General features: G+C 47.1%; 1 protein-coding gene across 5 annotated transcripts in view; it reads right to left on the bottom strand.

The window, feature by feature from the left end:
• EIF4E2 (eukaryotic translation initiation factor 4E family member 2) overlaps positions 1-14,636 on the bottom strand; it is a 35,861-nt gene extending 21,225 nt beyond the window's left edge. For 3 of the 5 annotated variants that reach the window (XM_084847701.1, XM_084847702.1, XM_084847700.1), the window contains exons 1-3: positions 14,498-14,636; positions 5,851-5,965; positions 2,795-2,929 (exon numbers count right to left, since the gene is read on the bottom strand). In XM_084847701.1, the coding sequence (XP_084703827.1) occupies positions 2,795-2,929; positions 5,851-5,965; positions 14,498-14,517 (270 nt within the window). In that variant the 5' untranslated portion in view covers positions 14,518-14,636. Of the gene's footprint in view, positions 1-2,794; positions 2,930-5,850; positions 6,152-14,497 lie in introns of those variants that run through there. The other 2 variants (XM_084847699.1, XM_084847698.1) reach the window with 1 other exon arrangement.
• Between the last annotated feature and the right edge of the window lie 4,945 nt (positions 14,637-19,581).

The following is a 19,581-nucleotide window of genomic DNA, read 5'->3' as shown; positions in this document are numbered from 1 at the left end:
CAAGCAGCTGTACTTAGCCCTTAAAGCAGGTGTAGGTCACTGTGGAGTTTGGGGGGGGGGGAGGTTCATTGGGGGGACACAAAACTCGCCCTGGTGGGCTGCATGCTGCCCTCCCCTGATCTACATGTTACCCCGCCTTCCTCTTCATCTTCTGTCAAGCCCCTCCTCAAAATTCACATTTTCCTTGAAGCCGTTTGTTTAAACCCTTCAGTCCTCTTTATCTACACCATGGATGAGGAACATGTGGCCCTCCAGATGTTCTTAGACTACAACTCCCTTCAGTCCTAGCCAGCATAGCCAAAGGTGAAGGATGCTGGGAGCTGCAGTCCAAGAACACCTGGAGGGCCACACGTTCCCATCGCTGCTCCACACAAATCGAGAACATATACAAAACGAGCACATCTGCTCTTATGCATCACATAGTCTCCGCCCACCCTCTGCTCTCCTCTGTAAAAAAAGGAGACTGCAAGCTCCTCAGGATGGGGACCTGCTGATACTTTTATCCCAGCGTTGCTTATTGGGCTGAAAGAACAGTAAACAACAACCCAGCTGTGTAGCACCCTATTATACCCTTACTGCAGATTGGAAGGCTATGCCGAGACAGAGTAGCTTACAGCGGCCCTGAATTATAGTCCACTGTTAACGCCGAAGGTCAGAGCTGAGAATGAGGCTGCTTTGGATTCCCAGTCAAAAATCCCCCACACCTCTCAGGCTGTAGCAATGGTCAATCTATCTGAAGTAGCTCCTCAGTCCTCCTCCTAGGCCAAATCAAGCACTCAGTTGCATCTAGAAGCCTTGTTCCCCACTGATTTGAATGCAGACTGGCTGCACTTTTAAATGTTAAAAAACTAATTCAATAAATATATTTTGCACATGAACTAAGACCCAAGTTAGAGCAGGGTCTCCTGCCTCAGATGCTAACTTTAGCCTTCACAGCTCCATCAGCCACAGGCACACCAGGGATACACTGCAACATTTTGTTACGGGCCCCAGTTGTATATACTAATAATGAACACGGTGCTGAGTTGGGTTGAGGCCAAACTGGGGCTACTGAGAAACAACAGGGAGGCATCATCAAGCTTCGGGGAATCCTAAGGTTTGCAAAAGGAGAGAAAAAACCTGAGGAAAAAACCTTAAGAGGGCAACCCACCACTCCCCCGCAAACAGTCCAACAGGGATTAAGCATGCTCAGTGTCCACAGAACCCTAGTTTTGTGGGGGAGAGGAAGTGGAATGGAATGGACTGTCCTGAAAGAAGGCATGACACTGAACAGGAGCACTCCACATTGCAACTTCTTGTTGCAGGTCCTGCTTGTACCTACTCCTTCATACACCTCAGTCATTCTAACTACTAACCACTTTTTTAGGTTAGATCTTTCACTAAGCTGCTGGAAAGGGGGCCAGGGGGCCATTCAGCTGGTTAAAGAAGAAAACTGAATACCGAAGTATGGGAGCTGGAGAAGGGGGTACCTGTACTGGTACTGAATTCTCTCCCTACCACACCTTCTTTGGCTATGTTGCAATTTAGACATCTGTGCTGCCTGCCATCTGTGGAGTTTCGGTGCACCAAACCTGTTTAGCAAGCTTTTTCCAGGGCTATTCAAACACCAAGATTTCCAACCTGACATCGCCGGGGGAAGTTTGAGGTGAGCTGCACAAAAACATACAACAGAAGACCGACCAATCCAGGCCAATCTTCCGCTTAGACCAGGGGTGGGCAACGTGTGGCCCTCCAGATGTTTTGGTTTACAACTCCCATAATTCCTCACCTTTGGCTATGATGGCTGGAGCTTATGGGAGTTGAATACCACCTAGAAGGCCACCAGTGCCCTACCACTGCTTTGGAGGAAAAGGAGACTTTTAGAAATCTCTGCTACCTGTTGGGGGCTGGGAGGAGAGACAGCATTTAGGTCAGGCTGGGTGTACTTGGAGACGTTGGTAAGTCTTAAGTGTAATGGAACCTTGGAGCCAACCCTGCTAGATCAGACCCCAAAGCCCCCAAGTCAGCCATCCTGTTTCTAACGGTAGCCTGTCAGCTGGATGCCTCTTTGAAGCATGTAACTAGGGTATGAGGGCAAAGCCCTCCCTGCTGTCTGCCCCCTGGCACTGGGTGTCCGGAGCTATCCGTGGTCTCTGCATATGGAGGTTCCATTTAGCTGTCATGGCGAATGACTATTAAGAGACTTGTCTTCCATGAATTTGTCTAGTCCTTTAAAAAAAACTAATGGCCATCACCACTTTTTGTGGCAGTGAGTTCCATAAGTGAATTATGGGCTGTGTGATGAAGGACTTTCTTTTGCCTATCCTGCCAGTTTCACAGGGTGACCCCGAGTTCTGGCACTGTTATGAGAGGGGGAGAAAAAACTATCTTCCACCCATTGTCTCCCCACCACTCATAGTTTGATGCACTTGCCAAATAGAGGCTCCCTTGCTATAAGATGCAAGGGGACCCATCAGCACTCAGAACGCCAAATCTCCCCATCTTGCCTCTAAACGTGATGGTACACCCTTCCCCCCAAACACACCCACACACAAGAACATAACAATTCTGAATCCACCCTTGATCCATCTACCCCAGTACCGTCTGCTTTGACCAGTAATGGCTCTTCATGGTCTCTTGCAGAGAAGGGATGCCAAGAATTGAACCCGGGATCTTACGCCTGCAAAGAATTTGCCCTATGGCTGAGCTATGGCTCTTCCCCATATCTCTCCACGTGAAGATCACACATACACATGCACGCACCCAAGCTACATTGAATCCTGTTAAACAAGCGACACAACAGAAATGCACTCACGGAGGCGAAGGTGCCAATTTGCTTGATGTTCTGTTCGTAACTCTGAGAGCTGGTGGGCCTCCCGGGTGTCCGTCTGGAGTACCAGAAGGTGTAATTATACTGCAGGGGGTGCTCAGCCAGCCCTGGAACCACAGCCTGTGTGTGGAATTGAAACACTCATTTATCCTTATGCATTTCTCTAAAGAGAAGACTGAAAGAGACATTTGCAGCATTCAAAGCCTGTCCCGTTCCTGCCATCACAGAGCGTGAAAGAAGTTTAGCCTCATTTTCCTCGTGAAATTCCATCTCTGTTAATAGCCTGAAACAGACCATTAGTCGGCAGGAATTGACTATACTTCAAGTAAGAGATTAGCGGTCCTCAGTGTGCTTGAGTTTCTCCGAGCTGGAAGAGGATGAGCCCCATGAGGGACATTTTGCGTTTCTTAAAAGCAACTCATCAGACAAGGGCCAGTTCATGAACTCTGCCTACATGCCTTTACATGTCTCCAACTGTAGGATAATGGATCTTAAAAGAAAAGAAAAAACACAAGACCCTGTGAAGCAACGGAAAATCTATTCCTCCTCTGAGCAAGGAAAACAGATGGAAGCAAGGTGAGTCAAAGAACCCTACACAAGGTTTTAAAGCGAATAAACAAAACCAAATGTCGGCAATTTGTACAACATTGTAACAATGGTGTTCACCTTCTAGCATTGCCAGGTCAAAACAGCAGCATACTCAGCTCCCAATAAACCAAGGGAAAACCAAGAGAATCTGGTTTTTACCCTCTTCCTCCCCAGAAACAGCTGCAAGGAAATGACTCTAGGCACAAAAGACCCCTCCCTCCCACCCTAATCACAGGCTTTTAATACGGGCAGTGCTGGAGTTTGCAGCCCCTCCAATACTTGCAAAATATCTACCACTGTGACGATCAGGGTGTATGTAGGGGATGGGACTGTATATTGAAAGAAGCCCAGAAGGAATTCAGTGGGTCTCTGTGGGCAATTCTTCTGCTCCTGGAGTGTCCCCTCCCTCACTGCCCAGATGGGACCCCTTTCACTGGGTCCAGAGGACTGGTTCTCTCTTACTACCAACTGTCTCCCCAGATGGAGCACTCTGGTTGCTCTGGTGAATGGCTTCTACCACTCCTATGTAGAAAACTGAAAGAATGCACTTGATAGGAGCTAACCCCGGGTGATCCCAGACACAGAGAGCCAAGCTTGCTCCTATTTAGCCCCAGCCTGGGTTTAGCTTCTTGGGTACACTCGAGTGTGATGAAATCTGGGTTGCTGGCCTTTATATACAACTAGCAAAATACCTGTTATTCTGAGATGGGGGAGGAAGAGAGCCTGCATGTTTCAGGGAGGTAGAGGAACAAATCTGGATGTGTTCTGCTTTGCTGAGTGCTCATCAACATTTTTTTCCTTCCCAATTCCAGCCTATTTCCTTTGCCTCACAGAACTTAACAGGATCCATGGAAACGCAAGCCGGATCCTCTCTGCAGAGCCTTGGCCCTTCCTCTACATAGCCTCCTTTGGTTCCAGTTCTTGGTCATGTCAGAGTGTGATGCAGTCTTGAATACGTAGCTTGTATGCAGAAAGAGATTATTTTTCTAAAGGAGAAAGCTATTCTCTTCTCTCGGGCCTGCACACGCATTATGTCTCAAGTGCATGGTGGTTCTGCCAAGGGGGTCACAGCTAATTTACCTCAGTAACTGGAAGCCTGCAGGATGGATACAGCCCATTCCCAACAGGTGTTAGTCAAGGCTTCAATTGAAGCCCCTCTTTGTGCATGTGGGAGGACAGGATGCTAACTATCCTGGGCTAAATGCCACATAAACTTTAGAGTGCAAGCCCCTTGGGGCAGGGACCCGACCTGTGCAAAGTGCCGTGTACTTAGATGGTGCTATACATATAAGTAAAGAATTCACAAGCCCTTCGAAGGAATTGCCTTGGAGTGCCAGAAAGGGGGGCGTTGACTGGATTACATTTAAGTAAGTGAAAGGACCTTGAGAAGCACATACTTTACAGAATGGCACAGACCAAATGCAAAAGGTCCCAGACTATCTGTCTGAAAAGACAACCATGTGTCCCTTTCAAATGGAGCAGGAGCTCCAGCTCTGATGGGTCTGTAACAAAAGAAAAGCATCTAACCCAGGTATGGTGAGGTGTAACTCAAAGCTAGGAACAATCTTGGTCTCACTGTGGTGCAGAGAGCCAAAAAATCACAGGCGATGCGCAGGAGGGTGGACCTGAGAGGCAGCAGTCCTGGGTCATGGTGCAAGGAGTGAGTTCACTAAGAGACACTAAGAGAAGACGGGCTACAGAGGCCGCACTGGAAGCTGGTGTGCCCTGTGCCAGGTGGGGTCAAGGAGCTCACTATAGAGCAACAGGGCATTTTAACAGGTCTAATTTCAACTTTATCCAGTGCTAGCAAAATGCCTTTCATTATGACAGATAGTACATGCATGCAGAAAGGGGGCTTGTATATTGCAAGGGACCTTGGCAGGGACAAGATACAGTCCCATGTCAGTGAGGCCTGGGACCCCTGCAGACCTCCGACAGCATCAGGCATGATGAGCATGTTTGCTCCCCTGACAAGTTTCTTCATGCACAGAGCTTAGTTCTCCCCATAGGAATAAATGACAGTCATTTACTGATGTGTGGAGAATATAAAGGGGTGCCCTTAGGGAAAACCACTGGAGTTGGGGGACTGATTCTGTTCCCTGTCCCGGTGACCCCAGCCTTTAAAAATCATGCCTATCCCTGCGTCCTGTTTCTTGTTCACACTAAAGTGTGACATAAAAATGTTGGAACTACAGATTATAAACTGGATCAACTCTTCATCTGTCAGATTTGTGAAGATGGAATAATGGTATTGCACATGACCTGCATAATTAATTCAAAATAATTCATTTTGCATTTTTAACGAGGAGGAGAATGGCATGGAAGCCAGGAGGATCTTAATCAGAATTATCCACAGATGTTCTCCTGACCCTGTAGCTATAGGCTAACAATTCACACTCAGAATCCTCCACTACACATTACAATCTGGTCTACAATAAAGAGCAGGAACATACCTTCCTCTTGCTGCTACTTTGGGGTTTGTCTCTATCATTTTTTTCCTTCTCACCATCTTTCTGTGTGCTGTTCTCTTCATTCTGGTCATGATCTCCACTGTCATCATCCTTCAGACTAGCAACGAAGGAAAGAAAAGAATCAGTTTGAAAGCACATGGCTGCCGCCGTCTTCAGTTTCGAGAGAAAACTTAAGTGTCCACACATCAGACAGGCTATTGGGGAAAAGGATTTAAAAAGGAACTGACAGTCTCACATCGGAGGCTGTTATATAAATATAAAATCCACACGGGAATAACACTATCCTTTCATTAGAGCCCTCTTGTTCCTTCTTGGCAGGAGCCTGCCCTTTCCTCGCCATCTTTCTTTGCTTTTTAAGGGATTCCTCTTTCCTTCACAACTTGCAAAATGCCCATCACTGAAAGGTGGGGTGCCCATGGAGAGAAGACTCAAAGCGCAGGGACTCCTGCGTACGCTCTATGGGCTCCCTTCCAGTACAAAACATGCCACTCATTGCTAAGGGCAGGTTTTACTCCCACCACCACAGTGTCCCAAAAGTCAGATTCCCACCCCCAACAGCATAGAATGATGGTTGGCATCCAACGTGGACTGGGGAGAACCTGGTTCAAATTTCTGCTTAGCAACAAAGCTTACTAAATGACCTTGGACTGGTCACTCTCTCTTAGCTTAACCTACCCTGCAGGACTGCTGTGAGGATAAAAAAGGGGAACTATGTATGTTGTCCTGAGCTCCTTAAGAAAAGATGATGACAATAATAAGTAAATGGCAGTCATTATATGAGAAAAGGGTTAAGCTAAGGGACACCATTTTGAGGTGGGGGCTAAACCTGCTCCCAGTTATCTTGGTGTCTGGAGTAAAGCTCAGGTTTTGCCTCTTCTCAGTTGTGTCCAAGATTGCAGCCTACTTGGTTTGTCTCACAGAACATAATGGGACCAATAATTCCACCTAGATATTTGTTTCTGCATCACACACTACATGATAGGACCCTGGGAAACGGGTATTATACGAAGGTAGTAATGAACATGCTAGGCAGCCATGACTATGGCAGACTTTCCATAATCTGGATGCCATCACTGAGAAGGCCTTATTTCCAGTCGTTGCCACCACCTAAGACGGAGACAAGTGGAAAAGGGTTTGCAATGAAGATATTAATGGATGGGCAGGCTCCTGCAGGAGAAGGTGGTCTTTTAGATATCCCAGCCTCAGGCCACTTAAGGCTTTAAAGGTCAAAACCAGCACTTTGAATTGAACCTGGAGATGAACTAGAAGCAAGTAGTATCTATGTACACAAGTATATTTGAACACTACCACCTCCACAAATCTGAAAGTGCTGCTTTTAGGTGGGCCCTGGATCCTTACCCACACAATATGCTTTTTCAGTCTTTTTATCCAAAACTAAGTTGGTACTTTTAGCAGAAGTTTTCCCCATTTCTCTCTTTTCCTTTGGAGCAAGTTTTTTTTAAAAAAATCCGTTTTAAAGATGTCACAATTTTCTGATGGTGTGGGCTAATACGTAGCAGAATTTCAGCCAGCACAAGCTCTACTTACATGGCCAAAATATTTGGCTGAATTATTAAAGTCCCAATCACTCAAACATCTGCACAGTCATACAGCAGTAACACCTGCTGGACTGTTACCCTTAGATTCTCACAGTAGTCTCAATTTGGAAGTAATGATAGCTTTCAAACAGTGGGAGCCTTTTTAAAGATATCTACCTTATCTTACTAATAGTTGGTTTAATTACTTTCCAAACCAAAAGTAAAAAGGGATTCCAGAGGTCTCTCCTCTTCAGGGTCTGTTACTTTCCCCCCACCATCAACTTCATACTCACAGTTCTTACATTTAAGGCTGCCCCTAACTGCACCTCTTCCTTGTTCCCGTCATCCACCTGCAATTTGTGCCTTCTATCCTGCTGCCCATCACCTCTGCTCCGGCAGCTCTACTACCTTCAGGCCCCTGAAGTTCTCCTGTTCTCATGAAAAACTTTGCCCATTCCCTCCTGCTGCTCCTTATTCCTGGAACTTCTTCCTTGGGCATGTACATAGTTCTCCCTCTAGGGTTTCTATGAGGCCTTTGGCTTAACCCCTTAATCCATAAAATGGGCTATAACAACAGCTTAAGCCTGCGCAGCTCCATTTGTTCTCGTTCGTCCCTTGCTACTGTCATCTGCCCTTTGGTTAATATAAAATTATAAATGCCTTGAGGCCAAGGGCCTGTTAACTTAAGAACATAGGAAGAGCCATGCTGGTTCAGAGCAAGGGTCCACCTAGTCCAGCATTCTGTTCACACAATGGCAACCAGCTGTCGACCAGGAACCCACAAGGAGAGTATGAGCACAACAGCACCTTCCCAGCCATGTTCCCCAGCAACTGGTGTATATAGGTGTATTACCCTGGCCACGGGCTGCTAAAGTTTGGAGGTGCCAAGATAATAAGCCAGATCCAGGTTTGCTTGCAAGGAGACTTTATTGAGGACTTACAGCACATAGGCGTACCCAATGGTTGGATCAAACAGCTTCTCTGAACACAGAGCCAAGGGCTACAATGGGTTTTATACCATACTGGGGATGTCAGAGAATTCTGCTGTGGACTCAAATGAGGCCAGATTCCAGAGAATCTGACCTCTGGATTCCGCAGCAGAATGGCATCACTTACCTCCAGCTCTGGAGGATTTTGTGCGGAGCTGAAGGTGATACACTAATGGCAGGTGCCATTAGCCTATCACTGGGACAAATGCCTGCCGATTGTGTCTCCTGCCTCTGCATTTCTCAATCGGAGGGAGAAGAGGGTAAAATGCCTCCCTGCAATGAAGGGAGACACATCTGATCCTCCACCCAACCAAGCTCAGAAGCAACGTCCTCTGTTGTTTCAGAGCACCCTATAAAGTGCCAAGGGTTGCAACTCGAGGGTTGCAGACTTACAGGGTGATCTTATGTCTACTCAGAAGTAATCAGAAGTAAGCGCCACTGAGTTCAATGTGGCTTACTCCCAAGTAAGTAAGTGCCCAGGATTGGGGCTGCGAGAAAAAAAAAACCCTACAGCAGAAGCTAAGCTACAGGGAGAAGGAAGGGGGGAAGGGGAGGTTGGTAAGGGAGCGTGTGTAAAGGCAGTTGTGATCCTGCATTTAAAACAGAAGCAGAAAACCCCATTTTAAATGCAGGATTGTAGGCTGGTGGCAGATGTATATTTTTTACTTCAGTCAGTGGAGGGAGATGTGCTCTGTGACTGGATACTGGTTTTGTGGGTCTCCCCTTTAAAAATCATATGAAAGTATGAGGATCCCTTTTTTGATTTTATGTACCCTTGTTTTATGAACTTGAGCACACTCCGGGAAAGAGCGGAGGACAGGAAGGCCTGGGGTGCTATGGTCCATTGGGTCACGAAGAGTCGGACACGACTTAACGACTGAACAACAACAACCCATGTTTTACCCCGTACCTCCCTACCATGAAGGGAGACACATCTGATCCTCCACCCAATCAAGCTCAGAAGCAACGTCCTCTGTTGTTTCAGAGCACACTATTAAGTTCCAAGGGTTGCAACTCAAGGGTTATTCATAGGATGACTCTAGGGTTTTAGTATTTTGAGAGAGGGAGAAAAATGTCTCCCTCTCCACATTCTCCAAACCATGCATAATTCTGTAGACCTCTATCATGTCTCCCCTGACCCTCCTTTTTTCCAAGCTAAACAATCCCAGCTGTTGTAACCCTCTCTCATAGGGGAGACGTTCCAGCCCTTTGATCATTTTAGTTTCCCTTTTTGCACTTTTTCCAGCTCTACAATATCTTTTTTTAGGTGTGGTGACCAGAACTGGACACAGTATTCCAAGTGTGGCCGCACCATAGATTTGTATAGGGGCAGTACAATATTGGCAGCTTTATTCTCAGTTCCTTTTCTAATTATGCCTAACACGGAGTTACCCTTTTTTACAGCAGCCGCACAATGGGTTGACATCTTCATTGAGCTGTCCACCACAACCCCAAGATCTCTTTCCTGGTCAGTCACCACTAACTCAGATCCCTTCAGCTATACTTGAAGTTGGGATTTTTTGACCCAACGTGCATCACTTCACATTTGCTTACATTGAACCACATTTGCCATTTAGATGCCCATTCTCCCAGTTTGGAGATCCATTTGGAGCTTCTCACAATCCCTTTCTGTTTTAACCTCCCTAAATAATTAGGTATCATCTGCAAACTTGGCCACTTCACTGCTCACTCCTCATTCCAGATCATTTATGAACAGGTTGAAAAGCACTGGTCCTAATACGGATCCCTGTGGGACCCCACTATTTACTTCCCTCCATTGGGAGAATTTACCACTTATTCCTGCTCTCTGTTCTTTAACCAGTTACTGATCCATAAGAGGACCTGTCCTCTTATTCCATGACGGCTAGGTTTGCTCAGGAGTCTTTGGTGAGGGACTTGGTCAAAAGCCTTTTGGAAGTCCAAGTAAAGAATATCTACTGGATCACCCCATCTACATGTTTACTGACACTCTCAAAGGTTAGTGAGACAGGACTTACCTTTGCAGAAGCCGTGTTGATTCTTTTTCAGCAGGGCTTGTCCTTCTATATGCGTACTAATTTTATCTTTAATAATGCCTTCAACCAATTTACCCAGAACAGATGTTAAGCTAATGGGCCCATAATTTCCGCAATCCCCCGGATCCCTTTTTGAAAATTGGTGTTACATTGGCCATCTTCCAGTCCTCTGGTATAGAGGCTGATCTTAGGGACATGTTGCATATTTTGGTTAGAAGATCAGCAATTTCATATTTCAGTTCTTTGAGAACTCTAGGATGGATACTGTCTGGGCTTGGTGATTTATTTGCTTTCAATTTATCAATAAGGTTGAGAACTTCAACTTTTGTCACTGCTATTTGCCTCAGTTCCTCAGACTCCCTTCCTGAAAACATCAGTTCAGGCACAGGTATCCGTCCTATATCTTGTGCAGTGAAGACAGATGAAACGAATTAATTCAGCTTCTCTGCAATCTCCTTGTCCTCCTTCAGTTCTCGGTTAACTCCATTATCATCCAATGGTTCAACTGCCTCCCTAGCTGGTTTTCTGCTTCTGATACATTCAAAGAATTCTTTATTGTTGGCCTTGATGTTGTTAGCGATATGCTCTTCAAAATGCTTTTTTGCATCTTAAAGGCAAAACTGAAGTACTTTGGCCACATAATGAGAAGACAGGATACCCTGGAGAAGGTGCTGATGCTAGGGAAAGTGGAAGGCAAAAGGAAGAGGGGCTGACCAAGGGCAAGATGGATGGATGATATTCTGGAAGTGACGGGCTCGACCTTGGGGGAGCTAGAGGTGGCAACGGCCGACAGGAAGCTCTGGCGTGGGCTGGTCCATGAAGTCACAAAGAGTTGGAAGAGACTGAACGAATAAACAACAACATTGTCTGCTTGCATTGCCTTTGTGCAAGCTTGTGCTCCCTTTTGTTTTCCTCACTTGGGCAAGACCTCCATTTTCTGAAGGAAGCTCTCTTTTCTTTACTAGCTCCCTTAACACTGCTCATTAACCATGCTGAAGACCTCTTGGACTTGGTGCTACCTTTCCTAACCTGTGGTATACATTTTAGCTGGGCTTCTATTATTGTGGTTTTGCGAAATCTCCAAGCATTCTGAAGGGTTTTAATCCTCTTGACTCCCCCTTTTAACTTCCTTTTCACCAGTTCCCTCATTTTAGAGGTTTCCTCTTTTGAAGTCAAATGTGACTGCATTGGACTTCCTGGGCAATTTTCCACTCAATTATATATTAAATATGATAGCATTCAGAAATTCACTGTTTCCAAGTGGTTCAACAACATCTCATACTAGGACCTGGGTGACACCACTTAGGATTAAACCCAAGGTCGCCTCCCCTCTGGTCGGTTCCATGACCAACTGTTCTAGGGCACAACCGTTTAGGGCATCGAAAAATTTAACCTCTTTGTCAGGGTTGGAACATGCATGTATCCAATCAATGTGGGGGTAATTGAAGTCACTCATTATTACAACCTTTCCTTGTTTGGAGACCTCCCTGATTTCGTTTCCATCTCAAGGTCACTCTGAGCATTCTGGTCTGGGGGTTGATAGCATGTTCCTAGCCCTAAATTGGTTTTGGAGCCTGGTATTGTCACCCAAAGCTCTTCTGTGGAAAAGCCTATCCCTTTAGGTCTTCTAGTCTGCTTGACACTATGCCCTCTTTGACGTACAGGGCAACCCCCCCCCCCCGTATGCCCTTCCCTGTCCTTCCTATAGAGTTTATATCCAGAGATGACCGTATCCCACTGGTTCTCTCCACTCTACCAGGTTTATGTACTGCCCACTATATCTGGGTTTTCCTTTAAAATCAAGCACCCCAATTCTCCCATTTTGGCTTGGAGAATTCTAGGACTTGCATAAGAACACCTATACACGGTATCCCTACTTAGCTCAATAACCAAAAAACAAGGCACCATGCACATTGATGGCAGAGTATAAATAAATGAAATATTGTTCCTTTGCCATAAGCAACCTCCAATCCAGCATTCATCCATGCACAACTTTTTCCTTCAGAGTTCTTTTCAAAATGTGATTGTGCACCATCGTGCCTGGACCACAACACATTCATTACTTACTGCTACTACTTCAATGTACCCTGCATCCTTCATGTTACTTCTTCCTATGCCCCATTTCTGCCTTTGTACAGTGCCTTGCACATTATTAGGAACATAAGAGGTTGCTTTATACTGAGTCAGGCAATTGGTCAATCTAGCTCAGTGTTGCCAACACTGACTGGTAGCAGATCTCCAGGGTTTCAGACAGGATTATTTCCCAATATCAGGCAATACAAAATACATGCTACTGACACTGCTGAATGGAGAAAAGTCACTTAAGATCTTCTTCCCCAAACCCTTTGCTTTCTATACCATCCAAATTAACATATGTGTTTAGAAATAAGCCGGGTGGCTCAATGCAAACAGCATGCCATTAATTGTTGTGTAGCAGAAGGTATTTTGACAGGAGTGACTTGTCACCCATGTGAGAAGCTGCACCTGCTAAAATCTCTTCTTCTGTTGTTTATTTGGTCAGTCGCTTCCGACCCTTCGTGACTTCATGGACCAGCCCACGCCAGAACTTCCTGTTGGCCGTTGCCACCCCCAGCTCCCCCAAGGTCAAGTCTGTCACCTCCAGAATATCATCCATCCACCTTGCCCTTGGCTGGCCCCTCTTCCTTTTGCCTTCCACTTTCCTTAGCATCAGCATCTTCTCCAGGGTATCCTGTCTCCTCATTATGTGGCCAAAGTACTTCAGTTTTGCCTTTAATACTACTGAGTATTAAATTAATTATTTAATACTAATGACTATTAAAAGTAGAGGAACCTTGCTGTCCTCCTTGGCATCTGCTCCCCCTAAACCTTTTGGAATTACATCCTATATTTTAACCACATCCAAAGAAGCAGCTGCTGTTCCTTTGTTGCACCAAAAGCATAGGAACGTTGGAAGCTGCTAGATAGTTCCATCTAGGCCAGTATTGTCTGCTCCAGCCTGGCTCAGCATGGTGCGCTCTATATGTTTTGGACTACGACTACCATCAGCCCCAAATAGCACGGCCAATGATCTGGGCTGATGGGAGCTGTACTCCAAAACATCTGGTGGGTGCTATGTTGACGAAGGCCAGTCTACGCTGATTGGAGCTGTCCTCCAGGGTCTCAGCCAGAGAGAGACTTTGCCCATCAGCTGCTACCTGATCCTTGCAGATGCAGGGGATTCAACCTGATACCTCCCGCATGCCTAGCTTGTGCCCCACCACTGAGGTACAGTCCCTCTCCAAACACAACAGAGTCTCATGGCACTTTTGTTGCTGCACGGGCTTGCCTTCGTAACGTGGCGCCTACGTGCATCAGACGCACGAGGAAGTGCGTGCCATAACACACCCGCCAGTCCTTCGGGTGCCACAAGGCTCTCCTGTCTACCCTACGTGCCTGTAACCCGCCAGTGCTTCAGGATAACAGCCAACACTATTTTTTCTCCACGAACGCCCCCGCCCCCGCCCCGGCTGCAAAGAACAGGCACACCACCCGCCGTGGGTGCAGAAGGTCCCCATTCTGACCTTTGGCACCTCCAGGTAGGGTTGGAAATATTCCTGCCCGAAACCCTGGAGAGCCGCCGCTGCCGGGCAGGGTCGTCCGTGCAGCGTGCTACGCCCCGGAGGTCCCCGGTTCAATCCCCAGCATCTCCAGGTGGAGCTAGCAAAGACCCGGCAAGGCCTGAAACCCCGGAGAGCCGCTGCCAGCCTGCGGAGGCGACGCTGGGCCGGTGGCCCCCTGCGCGGCCAGGCGCCTTCGCGGCCGCCCCACGGACAACTCCGCACTACGCTCAGCGCGCGGCGGCCGAGGAGGAGGCCGGGGCCCCCGCCTGTAAGAGCTGGGGGGCAGTCGCAGCTTCTCCCCACCCCCGCAGGCGACAAGCCGCGCGCCGGGGCCCCCGGGCGGCTCTGCCAGGGCCCGCAGGCGCCTGCTCTGGGCGGGCTCCCTGCTCCCCTCGCTCCTTCCCGGCGCGCGGGGCTCCCACACCGCCGCAGAGCGGCCGCTGGGGGCGGGCGGAGCCGTTCAAAGCGAGGGCCCTGCCGAGAAGGCCGCGGCGCCCGCGACTCACGCGTCGAATTTGTTGTTCATCCTCTTCGCTCGCCCGCTCGCTCGCCGCCGCGCCGCCTCCCCTCAGCCCGCGCCGACGCTTCCCTGCGCCGCGCCGCGCCGCGCCGCGCCCCGCCGCAAACGCCCCTCGCTTCCGGCGCGGCGGAACCTTCCTCCTCCGCGGCGGTTTCCGACCGGCTCGACGAGGCTGGCGCGCTACGCTCGGCCGTGCGTCGTTGCTAGGGGTTTCTATGGGAGGAGAGGGGTGCCGCTCTATGCCGTGTCACCTCTGTGGTGAAAAAGCAACCATAGACTTTGAATGCAGAGATAGCGGAAAGGGAGGGAGAGAGAGGGAGGGGAAGACATCTCCCTTGTCTGGACAGGGTATTTCCTGCTTCCCGTTGAGAAGCCCTCTTTAAACGTCCCCAGGGACCGATGTGAGAGTCGCCCATAGAAATCAATGGACACATTCAAGATTTTGCTCTGACTTGGATTCCTGCATTGAGCAGGGGATTGGACTGGATGGCCTTGTAGGCCCCTTCCAACCCTACTGTTCTATGATTCTATGATTTTAGCGAAGCTGTGATGGGAAGGGACATCAGCGTGCCTTTTATCCCCGTAAACGTAGCAGCAAAGAAGCAAAGGGAGGAGTTCATTTTGGAAATAGAATCATAGAACAGTAGTTATAGAATTCCAAGTAGCGCCAGAAAGAGTGAAGCGGCTGGGCCAAAGCCGAAAGGACACTCAGCTGTGGATGTGTCTGGTGGTGAAAAGAAAATCCGATGCTGTAAAGAACAATATTGTCTAGGAACCTGGCATGTCAGATCAATGAATCAAGGTAAGCTGGAGGTGGTCAAACATGAGATGGCAAGATTGAACGTCGACATCTTGGGAATCAGCGAACTAAAATGGACAAAGAATGGGCGAATTTAATTCAGGTGACCATTATATCTACTACTGTGGGCAAGAATCCCTTAGAAGAAATGGAGCAGCACTCATAGTCAACAAAAGGGTGGGAAAAGCAGTACTGGGGTACAGTCTCAAAAACGATAGAATGATCTCAGTACGAATCCAAGGCAAATCATTCAACATCACAGTAATTCAAGTCTATGCCCCAACCACTGATGCCGAAGAAGCTGAGGTTGATCGGTTCTATGAAGACCTACAACACCTTCTAGAACTAACACCAAAAAAAGATGTCCTCTTCATCATAGGGGATTGGAATGCTAAAGTAGGAAGTCAAGAAATCACCGGGATAACAGGTAAGCATGGCCTTGGTGTACAAAATGAAGCAGGACAAAGGCTAATAGAGTTTTGCCAAGAGAACACACTGCTCATAGCAAACACTCTTTTCCAACAGCACAAGAGGCGACTCTGCACATGGACATCACCAGATGGTCAATATCGAAATCTGATTGATTATGTCCTTTGCAGCCAAAGATGGAGAAGCTCTATTCACTCAGTAAAAACAAGACCTGGAGCTGACTGTGGCTCAGATCATGAGCTTCTTGTTGCAAAATTTCGGCTTAAATTGAAGAACGTAGGGAATACCACTAAACCATTCAGGTATGACCTCAGTCATATCCCTTATGAATATACGGTGGAGGTGACGAATAGATTTCAGGGATTAGACCTGATAGACAGAGTGCCTGAGGAACTATGGATGGAGGTCCGTAACATTGTTCAGGAGGCAGCAACTCAATCCATCCCAAAGGAAAAGAAATGCAAGAAAGCCAAGTGGCTGTCTGAGGAGGCTTTACAAGTAGCTGAGGAAAGAAGGGACACGAAAAGCAAGGGAGAAAGGGGAAGATATATCCAACTGAATGCAGAGTTCCAGAGAATAGCAAGGAGAGACCAGAAGGCCTTCTTAAATGAACAATGCAAAGAAATCAAGGAAAACAACAGAATGGGAAAGACTAGAGATCTCTTCAAGAAAATTGGAGATCTCAAGGGAACGTTTTGTGCAAAGACGGGCATGATAAGGGACAAAGAAGGCAGGGACCTAACAGAAGCAGATGAGATTAAGAAGAGGTGGAAAGAATACACAGAAGAACTATACCGGAAAGATATTAATGTCCCTGATAGCCATGATAGTGCGGTCACTGAACCTGAGCCAGACATCCTCGAGAGTGAAGTCAAGTCAGCCTTAGGAAGCATTAGTAACAACAAAGCTAGCGGAGATGACAGCATTCCAGCTGAGCTATTTAAAATCCTAAAAGATGATGCTGTTAAGGTGCTGCACTCAATATGCCAACAAATTTGGAACACTCAACAGTGGCCACAAGACTGGAAAAGGTCAGTTTACATTCCAATTCCAAAGAAGGGCAACGCCAAAGAGTGTTCAAACTACCGTACAATTGTGCTCATTTCACATGGCAGCAAGGTGATGCTCAAAATCCTACAAGCTAGGCTTCAGCAGTATGTGAACCAAGAACTACCAGAAGTACAAGCTGGGTTTTGAAGAGGCAGAGGAACTAGAGATCAAATCGCCAACATTCGCTGCATCATGGAGAAAGCAAGAGAATTCCAGAAAAACGTCTATTTCTGCTTCATTGACTATGCTAAAGCCTTTGATTGTGTGGATCACAACAAACTGTTGCAAATTCTGAAAGAGATGGGGGTACTAGACCACCTTACCTGTCTCCTGAGAAACCTGTACCAGGGTCAAGAAGCAACAGTAAGAACTGGACATGGAACAACCATTGGTTCAAAATTGGGAAAGGAGTATGACAAGGCTGCATATTGTCACCCTGCTTATTTAACTTATATGCAGAGTACATCATGAGAAACGCTGGGTTGGATGAATCACAGGTCGGAATTAAGATTGCCAGGAGAATTATCAACAACCTCAGATACGCAGACGATACCACCCTAATGGCAGAAAGCAAAGAGGATCTAAAGAGCCTCTTGTTGAGGGTGAAAGAGGAGAGGACAAAAGCTGGTTTGAAACTCAACATTAAAAAAACTAAGATCATGGCATCTGGCCCCATCACTTCCTGGCATATGGAAGGGGAAGAAATGGAAGCAGTGACAGATTTTACTTTCTTGGGCTCTAAGATCACTGCAGACGGTGACTGTAGCCATGAAATTAAAAGACGCTTGCTCCTTGGGAGGAAAGCTATGGCAAACCTAGACAGCATAGTAAGAAGCAGAGACATCACCTTGCCGACAAAGGTCCGTCTAATCAAAGCTATGGTTTTCCCAGTAGTAACGTATGGCTGTGTGAGCTGGACTATAAGGAAGGCTGAGCGCCGAAGAATTGATGCTTTCAAACTGTGGTGCTGGAGAAGACTCTTACGAGTCCCCTGGACTGCAAGGAGGGCCAATCAGTCCATCTTAAAGGAAATCAACCCTGAGTGCTCATTGGAAGGACAGATACTGGAGCTGAAGCTCAAATATTTTGGCCACCTGATGCGAAGAGAAAGCTCTCTGGAAAAGACCCTGATGCTGGGAAAGACTGAAGGCAAAAGGAGAAGGGGAAGGCAGAGGATGAGATGGCTAGATAGCATCACTGATGCAATGAATATGGACTTGAGCACGCTCCGGGAGAGAACGCAGGACAGGAAGGCCTGGCGTGCTATGGTCCATGGGACCGCAAAGAGTCGGACATGACTGAACAACTGAACAACAAGTCATAGAATAGTAGGGTTGGAAGGGGCCTACAAGGCCATCGAGTCCAACCCCCAAATAAATTGGGTCTTGCTTCCCATACGCCTGCGCACACTATTGCCGGTTGGTTGAGGGCTCTACAGTGGGAAGAGAGTGGCTTACAAGGGCTCTGCCACATACCCTATTGTTAATATTGCAGGTTAGGAGTCAGGCTGAGACTGAGTGTTGTACAACAACCCTGCATGTAGCCCAGGGGTATTATACCCCCATTACAGGTTGAGGGTCAGCTGAGTGTGAGAGCATAGCTTAAGACAACTCTGTAGTGTTGTCCGGTGCTGTTACCTTCACTTTGCCAGATGGGGATCAGGCTGAGAAAGCAGCATACCACAACCCTGCAATGAAGTCTTCTTGTTATAGTACTATTGAAGTCTGAGAGGCTGTGCTGAGAGAGAGAAGGTTATGACAGCCTTGCGATGTAGTGCATTATTAATATTGCAGAACAGAGTTGAGGTTGGTTTGGCTCCTCAGCCAAAACTCCCCCATACAAAACACCACTAAGGTTGCGGGAGTGTGACCCCTGAGACCCTCGCCCAAGGCAAATCCAGTGCTGCTCAGTTGCATGCAGAAGACTCATACTCCATTGGCTCACATGGGTTGCACTTTTAAATGTCAAAACACTAAAACTGGTTTTAAAGCATTCAGATGACGTAAGACTCAAGTTGCTGCTCCCTACCTTTTCTTTGTTGGCTGTTGTGTCTTACATCACTTTTTGTAGAAGCTGCTGAAGAAATTCTCAACAGACATGTACTATATCATGTTGGAGCAGTCACCTTAAGTAATTTTATATTGATTTGTCATCTTTGCTGATATTTTGTATTGGTAATTGTATCTTTTATGTGTGTGTTTTGCTGACTGATGGGTTTTCAACAAATACATGACTGACTGATTCCCTTTGTTACTACCTTTTGTTTTTGAGTGGACTCACTGGGATCCAACAGTAAAGCTATCCAACAGCTACAGTAAAGTCCTAATTTTCTCCATTGATTTCCATGAGGAGCTCTTATTTCCATTCCCAGAAAGGAAAAAATAAGGCCTATTTCAGTCTAGCATCCTGTCTTCCACAGTAGCCAGCCAGATAGCTGTGGAAAGCTCACAACACGCTTTTCTACATGAGGCTGTTAATTGGTAGTTAATCCGCTGTAGACACAATCCTATGCATGTTTAGACAGAAAGAAGTCCTACAATTCCCAGCATTCCCCAGCCAGCCATATTGGCTGGGGCATGCTGGGAGTTGTAGGACTTTTTTCTGTCTAAACATGCATAGGATTGCACCCACAACACATTAACGGACGATCCCAGTATATTTCGTTGTAGAATTGATATCCCAGCACTACATGAAGAGCATTTCCTTTCCTGCTTTTCATAGAATTGTAGGGTTGGAAGGGGCCTATAAGACCATCGAGTCCAACCCCCTGCTTAGTGCATCCCTGGCAGTTG

This window comes from Heloderma suspectum, chromosome 3 (genome assembly GCF_057233095.1).
Source record: "Heloderma suspectum isolate Gila_16-S chromosome 3, 16-S_ref, whole genome shotgun sequence".
In the NCBI taxonomy this organism is placed as follows: Eukaryota; Metazoa; Chordata; class Lepidosauria; order Squamata; family Helodermatidae; genus Heloderma; species Heloderma suspectum.
The sequence above is the reverse complement of the archived record's forward strand: the minus strand, read 5'-3'. Positions and strand labels throughout refer to the sequence as shown.